The 18,133-nt window shown below is 41.4% G+C and overlaps 1 protein-coding gene across 2 annotated transcripts in view; it reads left to right on the forward strand.

Annotated features, from left to right (window-relative positions):
• The window catches only part of CCDC125 (coiled-coil domain containing 125), a 413,732-nt gene that overhangs the window by 383,465 nt on the left and 12,134 nt on the right, over positions 1-18,133 (forward strand). For both annotated transcript variants that reach the window (XM_085632389.1, XM_085632387.1), the window contains exon 11: positions 3,152-3,291. In XM_085632389.1, the coding sequence (XP_085488515.1) occupies positions 3,152-3,291 (140 nt within the window). The remainder of the gene's footprint in view (positions 1-3,151; positions 3,292-18,133) is intronic.

The raw sequence follows: 18,133 nt of genomic DNA on the forward strand, positions 1-18,133 counted from the left end.
TGGAGTTGCGCAGGAATCTGTCCTGATCCCCAGTCTTTTAAATTTGTATGTAGTCCCCCTCACTTCACTGATTGAACCTTTTGGCTCCTCACTTTTCCATCTGTGCCGGTAACACTCAGATGATCATCAGATTTGATTGTAAAACCACTAAAGTGGCTTGCGATCTGAGAAATTGTCTTCAAGAAGAAGCGGGCAGTTGGATAGATGTCAACTCACCATTTTTGAACAGGAAGAATTTGAAAAGCATTGTCTTTGAGCCAAATACACCATGGACCGAGGTAGTGACCAGAAAATCTAGGAATTGCTCCCTAGTCATTTACAGTGTTTCAGTGATAATGAATTGACTTTCTCAGAACACGCAAATCTATTTGCATCACTGGCTTTTGTCTTCTATTTGTAATCAGAACAATTCTTCTTTTATTCCTCCATCTGCCAAAAAGATTTAGTACAAGAACTTATCAAATATAGAATGGACTATTGTAACTTCCTCTTGGTTGGACAACGGAAACATCTGACTTCACATGTACAACTGCTCCAAAATGCAACTACAATAGTGGTTCTGGGTCTAATGAGAGACTCCTCCATTTCACAACAACTACAGATATTGCAGTGGCTCCCACTAAATAAGATATCTTATTTTGTGTTTGTGCCATAAATCTGTTCGTAATACAAGCCAGATCATGTGCATTGTCTCTCTCTAGAGATTGTTTTAAATTTTCGTCAAGCAGCTTAAAACTGATTACTCACAATCACAATTTTAACTCTTATTTATACCAGTCTTGGATGGTCTACTCATCGTTGTTTTCCTCCTTCCTTAATTTTAGGATTTTCTGAGGTTGGTTGATTCTTGCACTGTTTTTTTACTGTAATGCTGGGACACTTGATTGGAAGTAGCTGTTTCCACTTGACAAATGGCTTCAATCAATCAACCTTCCAATCTCTTCTGAAGGGATCCTTTATACCATGACTGAGTCAACAACAGAATGCTGAGAAAGTCTGTTGAATCTCCTTGATTGGATGAGGATAGGATGACTCCTCCCTGTAGGCATTATGCCACCCTGCACTTAATAATTCCTGTGAAAAGTGTCAAGTGTCTCCGTAAGTGGTTCCCAGTTAGGAAGAAAAAGCTACAAAGGGTAAGAAACCTCCATAGCAATCTTGTAGTTCTTGAAGATGAAGATTATTACTGAAGTTATTAGCAATGCACCAAACACTCCCAGACATTGTGGGGAGGAAAGAGCCAAGTAAGAATATCTAGAACTATATCCAATAGAACTTCCAACTGCAAGAAGCAAAAATCAGGGACCAAAATAGTAGCAAGGAGGCAAAGAATGCAACGAGAAATATGGGAACTAATTTGTTGCAAAACATCCATCATTTACAAATGCATCTTTTATATATGATTCAGATAGGAACTCACTGCAAGAATAGAAACACCAGTGCATCCTAGGCTGCAAGGTAGATTAGCGACGCACTGACTAGGGCATCCAGCTACATGTTTTCTGACTGCACACCTTCTTCTCCGGAATACTTGCAATCTCTAGCAAGCTCTTGGCACAGATATAACAGACTGCTATCTAAAATAAATAAGGGAACTGTTGGAAGCCATTTCATATTACTAATCTATGATAAATTAACAAATCCTTGCTCTTATTGAAGATTGTAGACAAGATTTGCAATTCCCCTTGTTATGCTGGTACTCTCAAGACTGTTGGGTGTAGGCTTAAAGTTATATACATACCTCCAATACATCCCCTCCTCTACCTCACTTGACCATTACATCATCTTCACTACACCACAAGAACGGGTGCATCATCAAGTAAGTAAAATCATTGAATTTAGGCTTAAGGTTATTAATTAAAATGATATTCAGTTAAACTTAAATGTGATTAGTTAATTTTGTGGTCAGGGTTATTAATGAAAATGTAGTTAAAATAATTTAAATTGGTTTAATTGATTAAGGAAAAAATGAAAGTTCTTGGGTTCCCCCAGATATGTTAATTGCATATACACATACTATACACACAATAAGTAAAAACAAATAAAATGGTTACTTTATTAAATTAACTGAATTGTAGATGTGTTAAATACAAAAGTAAAGGTTAAGATTTTAATTCAAATTAAGTGAATTAATTTTTAAAATTAGAAATATTACAAGGTTATAATGTGTTCTATCAAAGGATTATTCTTGTAATTAAATATATTGAAAGGGGAGGTCGGGCTGTTAAATTAAAATAATGGTACAATAATTGTAACAAGAAATAAAGGAGAGGAATAAAATAAAATCATTCCCAATTAAGTACATTCAATACATTTAAATGCTAAATTAAGGTAATTTTTTTAAATCAATTAGATACATCAAAATATTTTAAGAGATTACATTAAATCAATTAAATATAGTTAGCAGGTAGGCTTTGCACAATACAAAAATGCACAAAGGATAAAGGAGTTACATCTACAATTGAAAAGAAGAAAACTATGACTAAAAAACAATGACGTTGTAAACATTTTATATGCAGGTCTTCTTTCTAATTAAAACTACAATCTTCATTGGGTACAGAATACCACAGTACACTTGATTGTATTCCATGAGTGAGGCTTAAGACAAGGAAAGGGAGGACTAATATAGGTGACATAAGAACACTGACGCCAACATACTCTGTAGGTAGTGTGTGCAGTATAAATATTCTCATTAATTTATGTATTCAGGGGTAGTGACAGTACATATTGGGCGAAGTAGTGGTAAAAATGTGGAAAACATACCTGACAATGTAGTGGTGGCAACGCTATCATGATTCTAAATTAATTGTTGATAATAGTTAGAGATGCAATCCTACATCTCTCTTATTCCCACTATTATTGGAAACGGGTCTATCACTGCTCACAGACGAAGATCTATGTGACATGTGATTGTAGGTGACTGAGCATTGTTTGTTTGAAATCTTCAGTTTGTAATCCTGAGAAATGACAATAATATTATTTCGTTCCACACCTGCAGCATAAATATCATATGTGTTCTGTAAGGAGATTGTTAACTGTCTTAGTAGATAATATGTATTTGATATAACTGCCTGTTTGAGTCCATTATTTGCGTATCAGATTTGGCACATATCCTTTTCTGTTTATAAGAAATATTTATTTTTCACTCTAGGAGCACTCTTTGCAAAAGGAAATAAGGATAAGGAAAGCTTAGGAAAAAAGCTGATGGGAATGCTCATATCCGTAGCAGACTATAGAAAACTGGAAGAGCTGGACGATCCCCAAGAAATCATCAAAATATTAATAGATTTGGTTTGTATGCATTACATTTTATGTATTACTGCAGTATCAATATCATATGCTATGTTACACACTGATGGTTTCTATCTGTATCTGTTCCTCAGTTAACAGTATTCACTCTTGTGCTCCTATGCTTTTTCATATTTATAACTTTCTGGCAAAAGAAGACAGAAAAGAATTTGAAGGCCTGTCACGGAGCTAAACTTCAAAAAGGTTGCCAATATGAGTAGCAGCTCTAGTGTCTAGAGAGTGATGCTTGTAGAACATATGGGTAATTTCAAAGATTTTCTCTTGCATTTTCCCCTTTTTGGAAGAGTTTGTGGGACCCTTGACCATGAGGAACCCCTCAAACTGCAGATCTAGTGACCCTAGGGAAATCCTGGTCATGCCCTTCGATTGGTCTACACACTGTATAAGTATTTAACTGGAGCCAGGAAGTTTCCCTGCATGCTGAATGCTGAAATAGATCAAATGCTCGTGAAATTTGGGAAAAACGTGCTGCTATGAATTTAGGTCTATGGATTTTTTTTTGTATTGTAGTATTTGCATAGCACTGCATACCCTTTTATTGTAACTTCCACTTTATTATGGGTACTTAATTGAGTAAAAGATGCTTCAAGGGTAGAAGTATAGGTTGAGATGAAGTTGAAGGTTGGGTTTTGATTAGTTTCATTTAATTTTGTTTCAGCAACAGAGTGTTGTAGGGTACTCTCCTGTTATACCATATGGCCACTATAGACGCCATGAATGAGACAAACACATACAGGATCCTATAATAGAATATGAACGGCCTCAAAACTACGAACAACCCATATCTGTCCTACAGTTTTTAAAGTGTCAATCTCCCGGCGTCCCGTTTCTGCAATAAACGCATTTCTTGGACACAGACTGTGGTTTCATGAGGCAATATGGTCATAGCCGAATGTTTCACTTTGGATGTGCTAAGGAAGTGGCAATACTACTACGCAAGCTCTTGCCTTTCATGGTGACTCAGATCCAGACAGATACATTGTGGAGCTATGTCCTAGTATCCAGATCCCTGGAAGGGCATCTCTGGACATTCCTCAGTGCTTTTGTCCCACCTTCTAGTGTAGATAGCTCCATGCAAGCCCTCACTTACGTAATAACTGAAAACCCATAGAGTGTGACTGTAATAGTGGGGGGCTTTAAATGCAGACATTCATAAGAACTGTTACACACAGAGTTCCCGACAACCTGGTTCACACCGATCTGCACATCTTTTCATCTGGGCAGAATCCATGGATATAAGGAGAATGAGCTGACATGCTTTATTCTAGTCTTCACGGCTCCTTCTCATAGTCTATTTTTCCCTCCTGGGATCTGACCTCTCCAAGGTGTCAAGTGTACACAGCCTTCCTCGGAATCTGTGTGCCTACTTGCTTGTTGGACTGCACTTAAACCACTTGTAGTAGGTGATGTTGTATTTTTAGACCCTGGCAACCTAATATTTGAGTGAAAAGTAGGGTATTAAAAAAGGCAAACTTATACATGGAAGCAAATGGGTGTATTTACTCAAAGTGATTCATGTCATAGTGTGATTTGATTGGCCTCAGTGGCCTATTCATGATGGTGTGGCAGATATCTCATGTCTCATGCAAAAGCATTGCATAAGCCATAGTTATAGCTCTAAGGGTCCATGTTATAACTCATATACTTCTTGTCTTCGAGCTTTTGATCCTTCATGGCTGAATATGGAACAAATGTGCTCCATAGGGTACAGTACATTATAGAGTTAGAGTTTGACTGTCGTATATTGTTTAGCTACAGCAGATAGATAATATCTAGATTATCCCTATGTGGAATTGATTTTCAAATATTTGGACTATATTGAATGCATTGTAAATGTGACCTCTCTATTGACTAATGCAGCAAATGAGATTTCACTTTCAAATTAAATTGGAATAATGTTATCAGTGCTCATTTTGAGCCAGGGTTTGCGGGTACTCAACACTGGCACTTAATTGCCAACACTGATCCTTATGGCAGGCAAACACATGTCCGTAGGGGCAGATGGCAGTGCTGTTTGACATGTTTTTAAGATGTGCTCAGCAAAGCTTGTTTAACAAGTGAAAACATATTAAAAATTCATAATACCAGATGTCTAGGCCAGCCCTATAGCTTTGGGAGTCTGGAATAGTCTGAATTGTCACACTTGTATGAGTAGTTGTGTTGGTAGTGGCATAAGGAGCGCTGGCAGGGTCACTGGGTGGTACAATCTGCAATGGCCTCCTGAGAAAGGCCCTGGCACTTTTTTTTCATAGAAATTAAACACTGAACGTAATTGGCAATAATAATTTGCTATATTATTTAGAGAATCTATAATCAAATAATACTTAAATCCCGAGATAGAGAGTATCAGTTCTTGAATCTATACTAAGACCTAAGCTACATAATCTGTTTAACCTCAGGGATAGCTCTGCTGCCTACACCTCAGATTGCAAGATTTGGGTAACAATTATTCCATTTATTTCCTTTCCACTTCCTTTCCATTAGAACTTTAGCTATACAACCTGCCTAGACAGGCAGTTAGGACAAATCAAAGGAAAAGGAAGGTTGAAGTGAACACAGGGATTTTTAATCAAATGATAGATCTGGAAGGAATGAGTGTGTGAATTGAGGGTAAACATGATGTGAAACCATTGACACTAATGAGAGTGTGTGGCCCTAAAATGGCACCTGTGCAGTTCCTTCACGAAGCATGGCCCAGATTTCAATCTTGCATTCACTCACAGATTAGCAAGGCTAGCCTAAGACATTACGACCAGCCTTAGAATGGGTAGCGGGTAGTTTGATTTTCCTAGTTGGCAGGGCTCAGTGTACAATTATCTTCAAATGCAGCTAAAGGCATAGTGCAGACCATATCTTTGCAATGGGAAGGGTTAGCAGGATGGAACCAAATGTAGAAGAATCAGTGTTCCGCTGCTTTTGCTAGGTTTGCGCTATAGAAATTCCACATACATACCTACATACAAGTCTATCCCAAGACAGTTTAACCAGCGGTAGTAAAGGGTAGTTTGATTTTTTTTAACTTTCATATATATTTATGGGGAAATCTCCGACCATGTAAGTTTACTACTTAGAAGTAAATGTGGGAGGGATCGGGGAAGTGGTCGGAAAATGGGGAATTTTCGATGGATGCTTCCAACCACAGATTCCTTACATGGTAAATATTTCCGTACATCCGACTGAATCCTGGGAAGTTCAAAGCAGTACATCTGCTGTCGGTAGTTGGCGTCTTGCTGCTCCGCACCGATGTCATTCCGCTCTGTAAGTAATGAGCAGAGCTGCATAAAAGCTCACCCAAGTGCTGACTTCAGTTCCTTTTTTCACGCCTTCAGATGCAGATTCGGAGGTACTCTTTAGTCTTTTTCAAGACCTTTTTTGTGCAAAAAGTTTCACACAAAAATTTCCAGTGACCAAGGGTAAATCTCCCAAGACAAAATAGTTCAAGCTGTGCATGGATTGTCGCAAACAGATGTTTGTGACTGACCCTCCTGAGATAATGCTGGGACTGACAAGTCCTCTGTTCAGCTGTACTAATAGCTGGATCCCTAATGCTGATTTTTATTGTCCTAGGCAAACCTGGATCATGCATGTGCACCATGACATATGCTTGTCTCACAGATTGCGGTCTTGTTGGACTGGGAGGGACACCCAAAGCGCTACCCTAATGGTGGTGAAAGGCTACCGCCTTCACCAGGAGTTAAGAAGCACAAGCTCTGTGGTGGCCGCATACCATGTAGTGATCAGTAGGAATTAACTGCTCCTTTTTAACCTGTGTTACCTGAGTGAGACCTACAGGCTCACTCCCTTTAAAAACGTTCTGCTGCTGCGTGCTTAACTCACCTTGGCAAGAGCTGCACAGTGCAGAAGGGGTGTTTCTGCCCTCAGTGTATGTGTGCCTGCGGAGGGTGCCATACAGGGGCAATGCAGTACTGAGTAGTGCTTGCGTGGTGTATGCATGTGTTGGAGGTGCTTGTGCCTGCGAATGGTACAGTACCTGCATGCTGTAGTACGTGCAGGGTAAGTTCATGTCCTGGATGTATGTGTACCTTTGAGTGGTACAATACATACGAAGTGTGCAGTGCCTGTGGGATAAGTGCATGTGCCTGGTAATTTGTGTACCTTAGAGTGGGACATTACATGAGGATTGCAGTGCGTGCAGGATGAGTGCATGTGCTGGGTGTATGTGGGCCTGTGGGTGGTACAGTACATAAAGGATACCGTGCTAAGCAGTGCGTGCATGTGAAATGTAAGTGCTGGATGTATTCGTGCGTCTAAATGGTACAGTACGTGGAGGATACAGAACTGTGCAGTGTGTGTATGCTGTATACATATACTGGGTTTATGTGTGCCTGTGGATGGTACAATACATGGAGAGCCCTATGTTTCCTTTTAGGTGAAAAATAGAGTGGCGGTAGAGAGATCCCCCCAGACAGAGTTCTGGATTGCTGCATTCATGTAACCTCATTGGGACTCACTCTGGGGAGGGGAGGATCAGGCCTCTCCTGTACACTTCAAAGGGTGCTCTTTGATTCAGTGAGATATCACAAGGAAGGGGCCTGGGCACATGTTAGGGAGGAGATGGGGCTGATAGGAGAATCACAAAGAGTAGGGTTGGGAGCCCTGGGCTAATCTTTTGATGCACATATCACTGTGTCTGACATCCAGGTGTGAACTCTAGTTGCTCCCATAACCTGTGTTGTGGGACTATCGGCTTCAGAGACACCCCTGCTGTGACTTTTTTGACCCTGAGCAGCAGTCTGGGTCCTTTTTGGGGTAACACACAGAGAAGTACGAGGTCACATTGTTGGTATAACCGCCTGACAGGAGTAAGAATGTCAAATGAATGCATGTATGGGGCCAACTTGGCACAGAACTCAATGTCCCAGAATACCTCTGGGCAGATAGAGGCGAACAGACCAGGAGGAAGGAGAAACCATGGCTGGTTTCTCCTTCCGGGTCGGTCAAGGCAGAGCAGCGGCGCTTGAATCAACACCGCCAGCATCTCTGAAACTGACACAGGAGCGGATTCCGAAGCACTCTTCGGGACTTCAGAGATTCCAGAGATTTCAGACCCCGATTGTCAGCGCTAGTTGTAATGAAACCGACGTAGCTAGCGAAAATTCGGCGTACAAGGTAAGGGCAGGGGGCTGCATGAAGAGGGTAAAGAGATTTGAGGGAATCCCGCCTGTAAAGGCTTCTATCATCAAACCCCCTCCCGTAGCTGATAAGCAAACGAGAGATAAAGCTTCTAATGGCAATTCAGTTCTAATTTCGTCTTCGTCAGTAACACCAGTAACACCAATAGCCGATAACACGACCTTGGAGAATACAGATGAGGCCAACAGTGACTCTGGAGAATTGAATAGAGAAATCAGCTACTGTCTAAGAAATAAGCAATTTCTGGCTGAATGCCCTTCGACTAGCCCCAACTTAAAAAACTCCCAGATTACCCCTACCAGCACCAAGAAGACTAAGGGTAGAAAGAGAGGCACTGCGACAAAATCATTATCATCAACCTCTTATTTAAAAAATAAAAATAAGCAGGACAAGGCAAACCACTCCCTCTTAGAGACAAGCCTTAAACCTAAAATTACACCCTCTCTTAGATCTTTCTTTAAAATCCAGACCCAAGAGGAAAAACAGCTGAGTGGTCAAAAACTGAGTAGCCAAAACATGGTAACCACCCTGCAAGCCAGTGTAGACCAAGATAACGTGTTAGCAGAAACTAACGTTATTGCCATGAACTCGGTAGGGATCCGACCCAATGTCAGGAGCTGCTCGAGTGAGACAGAAACAGCGGCCATGATTGAACCTAGTTCTGACCCAAGATCGGCATCAAAGACCAGGGGGGAGTTGAGTCCAGTATGTATACCCGCTGTAGTTAACGATTTCTCCCAGGCCGATTCACCCGAAGGTGTGTCACTCGATTCCAACATGGTTGACCATCAGATACCAACAGCTTCCTCGAGTAGCCTACTTGAAACTGTTTTGGCAGAAATGAGGAACAACTTTGCAATCTCAGAGAAAAACCAACTAGAAATTCAAGAGACCTGCGAAGCTTTTGATACTAAGTTGAATGCTCTGGGAGAAAGAGTTAAAATAGTAGAAACCACAGTGGAATTTCTGAGCAAGGAGGTAGCATCTTCGCAAAATGAAATCAGCATTTTGAAATCTAATGAGACCGCCCTTCGCGATAAACTGGAGTCGCTTGAGAACCAATCCAGAAGGAATAACATAAAACTTCTTAATATTCCAGAAGATCGTGAGGGTGGAGATATGAAAGGCTTTGTTACAGGCTTACTTAAAGAATACTTCCCTTGGGCAGATCTAGAAGTGTTAGCTGAAGATATACAAAGAGCACATCGAGACCCATTTGGGAAAGACAATCTTAAGAAAAACCCGAGAAAAATTCTTGTCAATTTCAAAACCTGTTCTCTCAAAGAAAGAATACTGGGTGAAGCTTTAAAAAAAGGGATTTACAACAAGGACGACTGGTCCTTTAGAATTAGATCTGATGTCGCCAAGGTCACGCAAGACAGACAATGGCAACTCGGGCAATTTATGTCCGAATTAAAATCTCTTGGGGCGACTGTGCAGATGAAATTCCCTGCCTCTTTAAAAATCATGTAGAGAAACAAAATGCACAATATTAGAGATCCTAGAGAGGTTGAACAACTACTAATACAAGTAAAGGAACAACAATAAGAAAATAAGTCATGGACTGGTAGGCAAAGAGCTCAAAACGGCAAATTAATTTGCCAATGGAAATTAGGGAGGCTTCCTCAGGGTGGGTCTCTAGAGACATTGTAATTCAAACAAGTAAAAAAAAAAATGCACAAAAAGGGTGGGGAGCAAATCAGGGAAAAAATTACAAAAAAAACGTCCTCAAAATGCAATCAAGAAGATGGAAGGGGATCTAAGTGCAATAGAAATTTCGCCTAGCACAAAAGAAAAAAGCAGCATCTCATGGATGATTCTTTGACTGTAAAAATTTTATCCTGGAATGTTAATTGCCTTAGGAGTAAAAATCGAAGAAGGGTGATACTAGAGTATTTAAAATTGTCCGAGTGTAATATTTTGATCCTTCAAGAAACTCATTTGCTGAAGGAAGAATGGGCAGACATTATAAAAAACCTTAGATGGATAGATTCATACGTTTGCACGGACCAAAATTTTAATACAAAGGGAGTTATTATTTTATTTAAAACAGCTGCTAAAGTATCTGTCACAGCGAGTATAGTTGACAAACAAGGGAGATGGGCCGTAGCTAACATAAAATTACAAGGTAATTTATTTACAATAGTTGGATACTATGGTCCCAATTGTGATGACTCTGAACCTCTGCAAAATCTCTACACTCAGCTATTATCATCAACAGCCCCCATAATTTGGGAGGGGGACTTTAACATCATTTTAGATCCAAAACTCAACAGGTATCCTCCAAGGAAAGAACTAAATCTACCAAACATGAGACAATGGTTATCATTGAGCATAAAAGATCTTGGTTTAGTGGATATCTGGAGAGAAAAAAAACCCGGAAAAAAGGGATCCACTTTCCACAATAAAAGACTGGGCCACTCCTCCCGAATCGATTTCCTTCTTCTTGATTCCAGTCTAGGGCCAAATATTACTCGAGTAGATCACATTCCGGCACATTTATCCGACCATTCAGCAAAATAGCCCTGGACTTACAGGTGAAAAAAAACAGCGTTCCAGGGCGCTGGACAGTAGATCGCACAATCTTTCTGGATAACCAGAGCATAGATCATCTCATGACCGAAACAACAGAATTTTTTTTAAGATCAACAAAATGGAGATGTCGCCACAAATAGTCTGGGACACTTATAAAGCAGTTATGAGAGGGAAAATTTTAAACATTGCAGCCTGGAAAACCAAAACGAGCAAATCCAAGATTAAACTTATGGAGGATGAATTAAAAACTATTGATACCAAATTGGCAGAAGAAGCATCAGTCTCAAATAGAGCGCAATTGATAATGGAAAGGACCCAAAAAAAGATAAATCTAGCTGACCACATAGAGATTAAACTAAAAGAGAAATGGGAGATGAGCAAACTTTCACAACACGAGTATGGGGAAGGCTGCGGGAAACTGCTAGCATGGAAACTAAAAACTGAACAAACTAGAAACAAGATACCCAAGATATGTAAGGGCCAATCGGGAATATTAACAATAGAAGACGATGAAATCAGAGAAGAATTCCAAAATTTCTTCAGTAGTCTTTATAAAGAGGACTGCTATGCGACAGAGGCCCAAAACCAAGACTATTTAGACTCTATAGACCTTCCCTCTATCAGCGAGCAAGAGAGGATAGAAATAAACAAGAAAATAGATGAAGAAGAGGTCATAGAAGCTATTAGGAATCTTAAAAGGGGAAAAGCACCCGGGCCAGACGCCTTACCAAACGAATTCTATCAGTCACTAAGCAAAGCTCTAACTCCACATCTCACTGAATTAATGAATGACATTTTCATCAACAAAAAGAATCTCCCGACTTCATGGAATGAAGCTATTATTAGTATTATCTTGAAACCCGGAAAAAACCCAGACCAGTGTGAATCATATAGGCCCATATCCCTTCTAAACTGTGACTACAAAATTTATACTCAAATCTTAACAACAAGATTGACTAAAGTAGTCAACCCCCTAATCGACAACAACCAGAAGGGTTTTATGAAGGGCAGACAAATCCAAGAACTAACTCAGGAACTCACTGCAGCCATAGACATAGCAACTCATGAAAAACTTCCACTAGCTATCATCACCTTGGACGCAGCCAAGGCGTTTGATAGGGTTAACTGGGCATATTTGAACGCGGTTTTGAGATTCAATTAAATTAATATATAAAAAACCCTCAGCTAGAGTCCTAGTCAACAACAGCCTCTCAAATAAGATACAAATTACGAGAGGAACTAGACAGGGCTGCCCTATGTCGCCCCTTCTTTTCAATCTGTATATAGAACCCTTAGCAACGAAATTAATGAACAACTCTAATATATACCCGTTCTCTTATAATGGATGGACGAAAAAAGTTGCCCTTTTTGCAGATGACCTGATGATCTTTACTGATAATTTTTTAACATCTCTTCCTGACATTGAGGCTTCTATTAATCAGTTTGGAGCACTTTCTGGATATACGGTCAACCAAGCAAAATCTGAAATTATGGTGTGGAACAGCACCAATAATCACCCCTTGATGAAAACAAAAATAAGATATCTAGGGCTAGACATAATTAATGATTTAAATAAAATTGCGGAAGTAAATTTTAAAAGGCTCCTTAGTGAAACTAGAAAGCTTCTAAAAACCTGGAGTGGTTTGCCGGTAACTTTTATGGGAAGGTCAAACATCATCAAAATGACGATACTACCGAAATTCACTTATATCTTTAGCACGATCCCGTTAGAGTTTGATAGAACATCAATAAAGAAACTGCAGGGAGAGCTAAACTCCTTTATTTGGGCCAATAAATCCCCTCGAATTGCATGGAATAAACTTAGAAAGAAGAAAGACCAAGGGGGTATAGCTAGTCCAGACCTATTGCAATACTGTCGGGCCTTCCAGTTTAAATATGCAAGAATCTTATTAAAAGACTACAAATCTTATCCACCTCACTTGCAAGCCATAACGAGACCTGTGGGAAACTTTTTATACAAATTTGGCCACCCAAAATTTTACAAAAAAATAAAACTAAAGGTCCTCCTATCCGCAGTCAAACTGTGCACACAAATAAGAAAATCAACTAAAATCCCCTACTACAGTGAATATGCCCCGATATGGGAGTCCCCTGGCACGCCAGAATGCCTCCAAGATAGTCTTTCAACTCCTCTCTTACTAAATAGGGTTACTAGATGGGGGCAACTGATGAAACAGGATCACATCATAAGCTGGTCCCTCCTGAATAACATCATGGGAGGCTCTCTATCTAAATTCAAGTTTTATCAACTATCCAGCTGGATCAAGACCCTGACGGAACCCTATGAAGGAGACAGAGAAATGGAGCTCAAAATGTTTAATATCGGAACTCATAAGAAAGAAGTCTCCTTATGGTATTGGATGCTTATAGAAACAGGAGAAGACAACCTCAAGACATTAGAGAAGATCTGGAGTAATGCACTGCCGACAAATGATCGAAAACCTATGGCAAGTATCTATGGGGAAATGCTGGGGTGTTATAAAATCTGCTGCCTTAAGAAGAAATCATCTGTTCACTCTTCATAGAGCGTATTGGACGCCGAAAAAGCTTTCGAAATTCAAAAATTCAATTCCGAAAAAAATGTCCGAAATGTGATGAAGTTGAAGCAGACGACTTGCATATGTTTCGGCAGTGCCCCCAGATTGATGTCTTCTGGAGAGAGGTGTCCAAAACCCTGGAGAAGGTATTTAAATATCCAGTTGATGTAAGTACCCATCTGGTTATATTTGGGGTTAGAGAAGAAGGGGCAAAACTTGTTAAATTAACGAAAGAGCAAGAAAATCTGCTCTTTACCTTAATTCTTCTTGCCAGGAGGGAAATATGTGTGAATTGGTTAAGATCTGCCACCCCCTCACATATGGGGTGGGTAAATACTGTACATAGGATTTCAAGACTAGATAGGAGCGGGAGGGCCAACAAAAGATTCAAATTCTGGGAAATTTGGGAACAACAAAATGTTTCGATCCGTTAAACTATAGGTTGTTTCAACATGGGTCCAATGATTATGCAATAACAATACACCTGAAGTCTTGACGACTAGAGTAGCCTGAATGGCTAGCTCCACACACCTTCCATAAAAGGGTCAAAGAGATACAGCATCCTTGACAACTCTCTATAATGGGAGTCACGAAAGAGAGCTATCCAAATTTCAAGAGATCCCTGAAAAATCTCAAAAACCCGGTATTGCACAATGAGGACAAAAAAAAAAAAAGGTGACCTATTCAGTAACCCAGGTGCTATTCCTGTAGGGCTAGAGTTGCATATAGTCGTATACATACATTTGACAACATGTGATCCAGATTAGAGTGGCACATTAAACATGGCCCAACCCCTACTGAAGGAGAGAATCTTCATCTTGAGCAGTGGCAGTTGTCCTCATTTGGCCTTCCTACTGAGGTTGATGATGTCATTTTGGCAGCGAGGCGTTCATGTTCAAAATCAGTGTATACCAGTGGTTGGGACAAATTTGTGGTTTGGTGCAGCACTAACCAGATTGACCCACTGCAGAAGTTATCTTACTTTTTTTGTTTGTTTTGTTACTGGGCCAGCAAGGACTTGCTTGGGCACTGTTGTGGGCTATTAGTCGGCTCTGTCTGCTTGTTTGAGGTTGCTGGATCAGCCTTTATTGTTTTAATTTCCCGTTGTGATGAGAAGTTTGTAACGTTTGAAACATTTGTTTCCACTGAAACCCTGTGTTGATAGAAGAATTTGAATTTGATTTTTACGTTTTTTATTGTGCACTCCCTTTGAGCCAATGCACAGTTGGCCATTACGTTGCTTGACCCTCAAAACGGTCATAACATCAGCTAATCATCTGAGCAAATTTCAGGCTCTCTCTGTCCAACCACCCTATACCACATTCTTCCCAGTTAAGCTGGTGCTGAGGATTCAAGCTTCTTTTCTCAGGACACAAGTGCACTTCATCCCCCAAGCAGCAGTACGCCAGGAGCCGCGTTTGCAGAGTGGTGTAAAAAGGGGGGTGTGGCCTCAGACCACTCTCAGCAATCCAGGTGTGTGGTGCTTACTGGAGGTACCTGGTGGGCTAGTTGGCCCCCAGGGACCATCAGGAATGAAGGGGACTTAATAACCCAACTTAGAACGTGCCAGGAAGGGGCGTGGCCTTTCAGCAATCCCACTGTGTTGGGCTTACTGGAGGTAAGAGGTAGGCTAGTTGGCCCCTAAAGGACCCCCAGCAGCGAAGGGGACTTCAATACCCATCCAAGAGCGAGCCTGGCAGCGCGTTTGCAGAGTGGTGGGCAAAGGGGGCGTGGCCTGCTATGAGAACTTAGCAATCCTGCTGTGTGGGACTTACTGGAGGTAATAGAAGGGGTAGTTGGCCCCCAGGGATGTTCTTTGGGGATAACTACCCCTTTTGTTACCTCCAGTGAGTCCCACACAGTGGGATTGCTAAAACGTCTTCGGAGGCCATGCCCCCCTTTCTCCACCACTCTGCAAACGTGCCTCCTGACAGACTACGGGAAGGGGGGTGAAGTCCAATTTACTCTGGAGGGACATTTGGGGCCAAGAAGCCCTCCTGGTACCTCCTGTAAGTCATACGCAGCGGAATTCCTGAGCGCTGGTCAATGGCACAGCACCCTTTCTCCACCACTCTGCAAACGCGACTACTAGTTAAAGACGTGTTTGCAATTGAATAGGTTTCGCATCTGCGAGAATTTGAGCTATTGGCATTATAAATGTAAAAGTTTTTTACTTATGTTTTTTGGAGTAGAGTGGCTGTACGTTGTGTGTAGTGGAATTATGTGGTGGAGTGAAATGATGTGGATAGAAAGTATGTGGTATTTAGTATATAGAAATTATGTAGAGTGGGATTATGTGTTATGGAGAGTAATAATGTGGTATGGTAGTTTGTGTTGTGGAGTGGTAACGTCAGGTTTTACACTTCCTCGTTTCCATAGAAGCTCAACTATGAACTTAGTGAGACAAAAAAAGAAGGAATCACTAAGGAGCACTTGTGGACCTATTCAGAGGTATGAGCAGGGCCACTGGAATTATGCTACTGTTTGGCTGCACCGATTTTCGCACAATTATACATTTTCTGCTTTAGCCACATAAATCATCATCTGCTCCCTAATCTGCAGATTTGAACAAAAAAAGCCTTGTTTCTAGCTCAAACAGCTCAAACGTTACCAAAAATGCAGTGACAAGTGCTACAGCGTGGTGGAAGGCCCTTTGCAAACCTAGAATATTCACCTGTTACTTATTGCTAAATGTGGGTGTTAAATTGGTACTAATGGTGTACAAGCCACTCTTGCTTCCTTCTGCGCCTCTCTTGCCTCTTTCTGCATTTCTGTTGCTTCTTTCTGCACATTTCTTTCGTTTTCTGCACTTCTCTTACCTCTTTCTGCAAATCTCTTCTACTTTCTGCACCTCTCTTCCCTCTTTCTGCACATCTGTTGCCTCATTCTGCACCTCATTTGCTTCTTTCTGTACCCCTTTTGCCTCTTTCTGCACCCTTCTTCCCTCGTTCTGCACTTCTCTTGCCTTTTTCTGTGTCCCTCTTATATCTTTCTACACCCCTTTTGCCTCTTTCTGCACCTCTGTTCTTTCTTTCTGCACTTCTTTTGTTTCTTTCTGCACCTGTCTTGCTTCTTTCTTCACCCCCTTGCCTTTCTCTCCACCCCTCTTCCATCTTTCTGCACTTCTGTTGCTTCTTTATGCACTTATCGTGCTTCTTTCTGTACCTCACTTGCCTCTTCCTGCACCTCACTTGCCTCTTTCTGCAGTTCTCTTGCCTCCTTCTGCACTTCACTCTCTTGCTTCTTTCTGCACTGCTCTTGCCTCTTTCTGCACCTCACTTGCTTCTTTCTGCACGTCCTTTGCCTGTTTCTGCACCCCTCTTCCCTCTGTGCAACTCTCTTGCCTCTTTCTATACCTCACTTGCCTCTTTCTGTACCCCAGTTCCTTCTTTCTTCACCTGTCTTGTCTCTTTCTGCACCCTTTGTGCCTCTTTCAGCACATGTTACTTCTTTCTGCAGTTCTCTTTCTCTTTCTGCACCCCTCCTGCCTCTTTCCGTACTCCTGTTGCCTCTTTGTGCACCTCTCCTACCCCTTTCTGCACCCCTCTTGCCTCTTTTTCCACCTCTGTTGGTTCTTTCTGCACCTCTTTTGCTTCGTTCTGCACTTCACTTGCCTCTTTCTGTACCCCTCTTGCCTCTTTCTGCACCTCTGTTGGTTCGTTTTACACTGATCTGGCTTCTTCCTGCACATCTGTTCCAAATTTCTGCATCCCTCTCGCCTTTTTCTGCACCCTTCTTCCCTCCCGTCTGCCCACCTGTTCTCTCTTTCTGCACCCCTTTTGCCTGTTTCTGCAGCTCTCTTGTCTCTTTCTGCAGTTCTCTTGCCTCCTTCTGTTGGTTCTTTTGCACTGCTCTTGCTTCTTTCTGCACCTCTCTTGCAAATTTCTGCACCTTTTTTGCCTCTTTCTGCTCCCCTTTTACCTGTTTCTGCACCTCTCTTGCATCTGTCTGCACCTCTGTTCCCTCTTTCTTTTCCTCTTTTGCCTGTTTCTGCAACTCTCTTGCCTCTTTCTGCAGTTCTCTTGCCTCCTTCTGTACCTTTGGTGCTTCTTTCTGCACTTCTCTTGCCTCTTTCTGCACCACTGTTGCTTCTTTCTGCACCTGTCTTGCTTCTTTCTGCACCCCTGTTGTCTCTTTCTGCACTCATCTTCCTTCTTTCTGTACCGTTCTTGCCTGTTTCTGCGTCTCACGTGCCACTTTTCTTACTTCTTTCTACACCTCTGTTACTTCTTTCAGCAATTATTTTGCCTCGTTCTGCACTTCTCTTGCCTGTTTCTGTACCTCTCTTGCCTCTTTCTGCACCTCTCTTGCCTCTTTCTGCACCTCACTTGCTTCTTTCTGCACCCCTCCTGCCTCTTTGTGCACCTCTCCTACCTCTTTGTGCACCCTTCTTGCCTCTTTTTGCACCTCTGTTGGCTCTCTCTACACTGCTCTTGCTTCTTTCTGCACCTCACTTGCCTCGTTTTGCACTTCTCTTAGTTCTTTCTAAACCTCGGTTCCTTCTTTCAGCAATTCTCTTGCCTCTTTCTGCACTTCTCTTGCTTGTTTCTGCACCTCTCTTGCGTCTTTCTGCACCT

This window comes from Triturus cristatus, chromosome 2_1, assembly GCF_964204655.1.
Source record: "Triturus cristatus chromosome 2_1, aTriCri1.1, whole genome shotgun sequence".
NCBI lineage: Eukaryota > Metazoa > Chordata > Amphibia > Caudata > Salamandridae > Triturus > Triturus cristatus.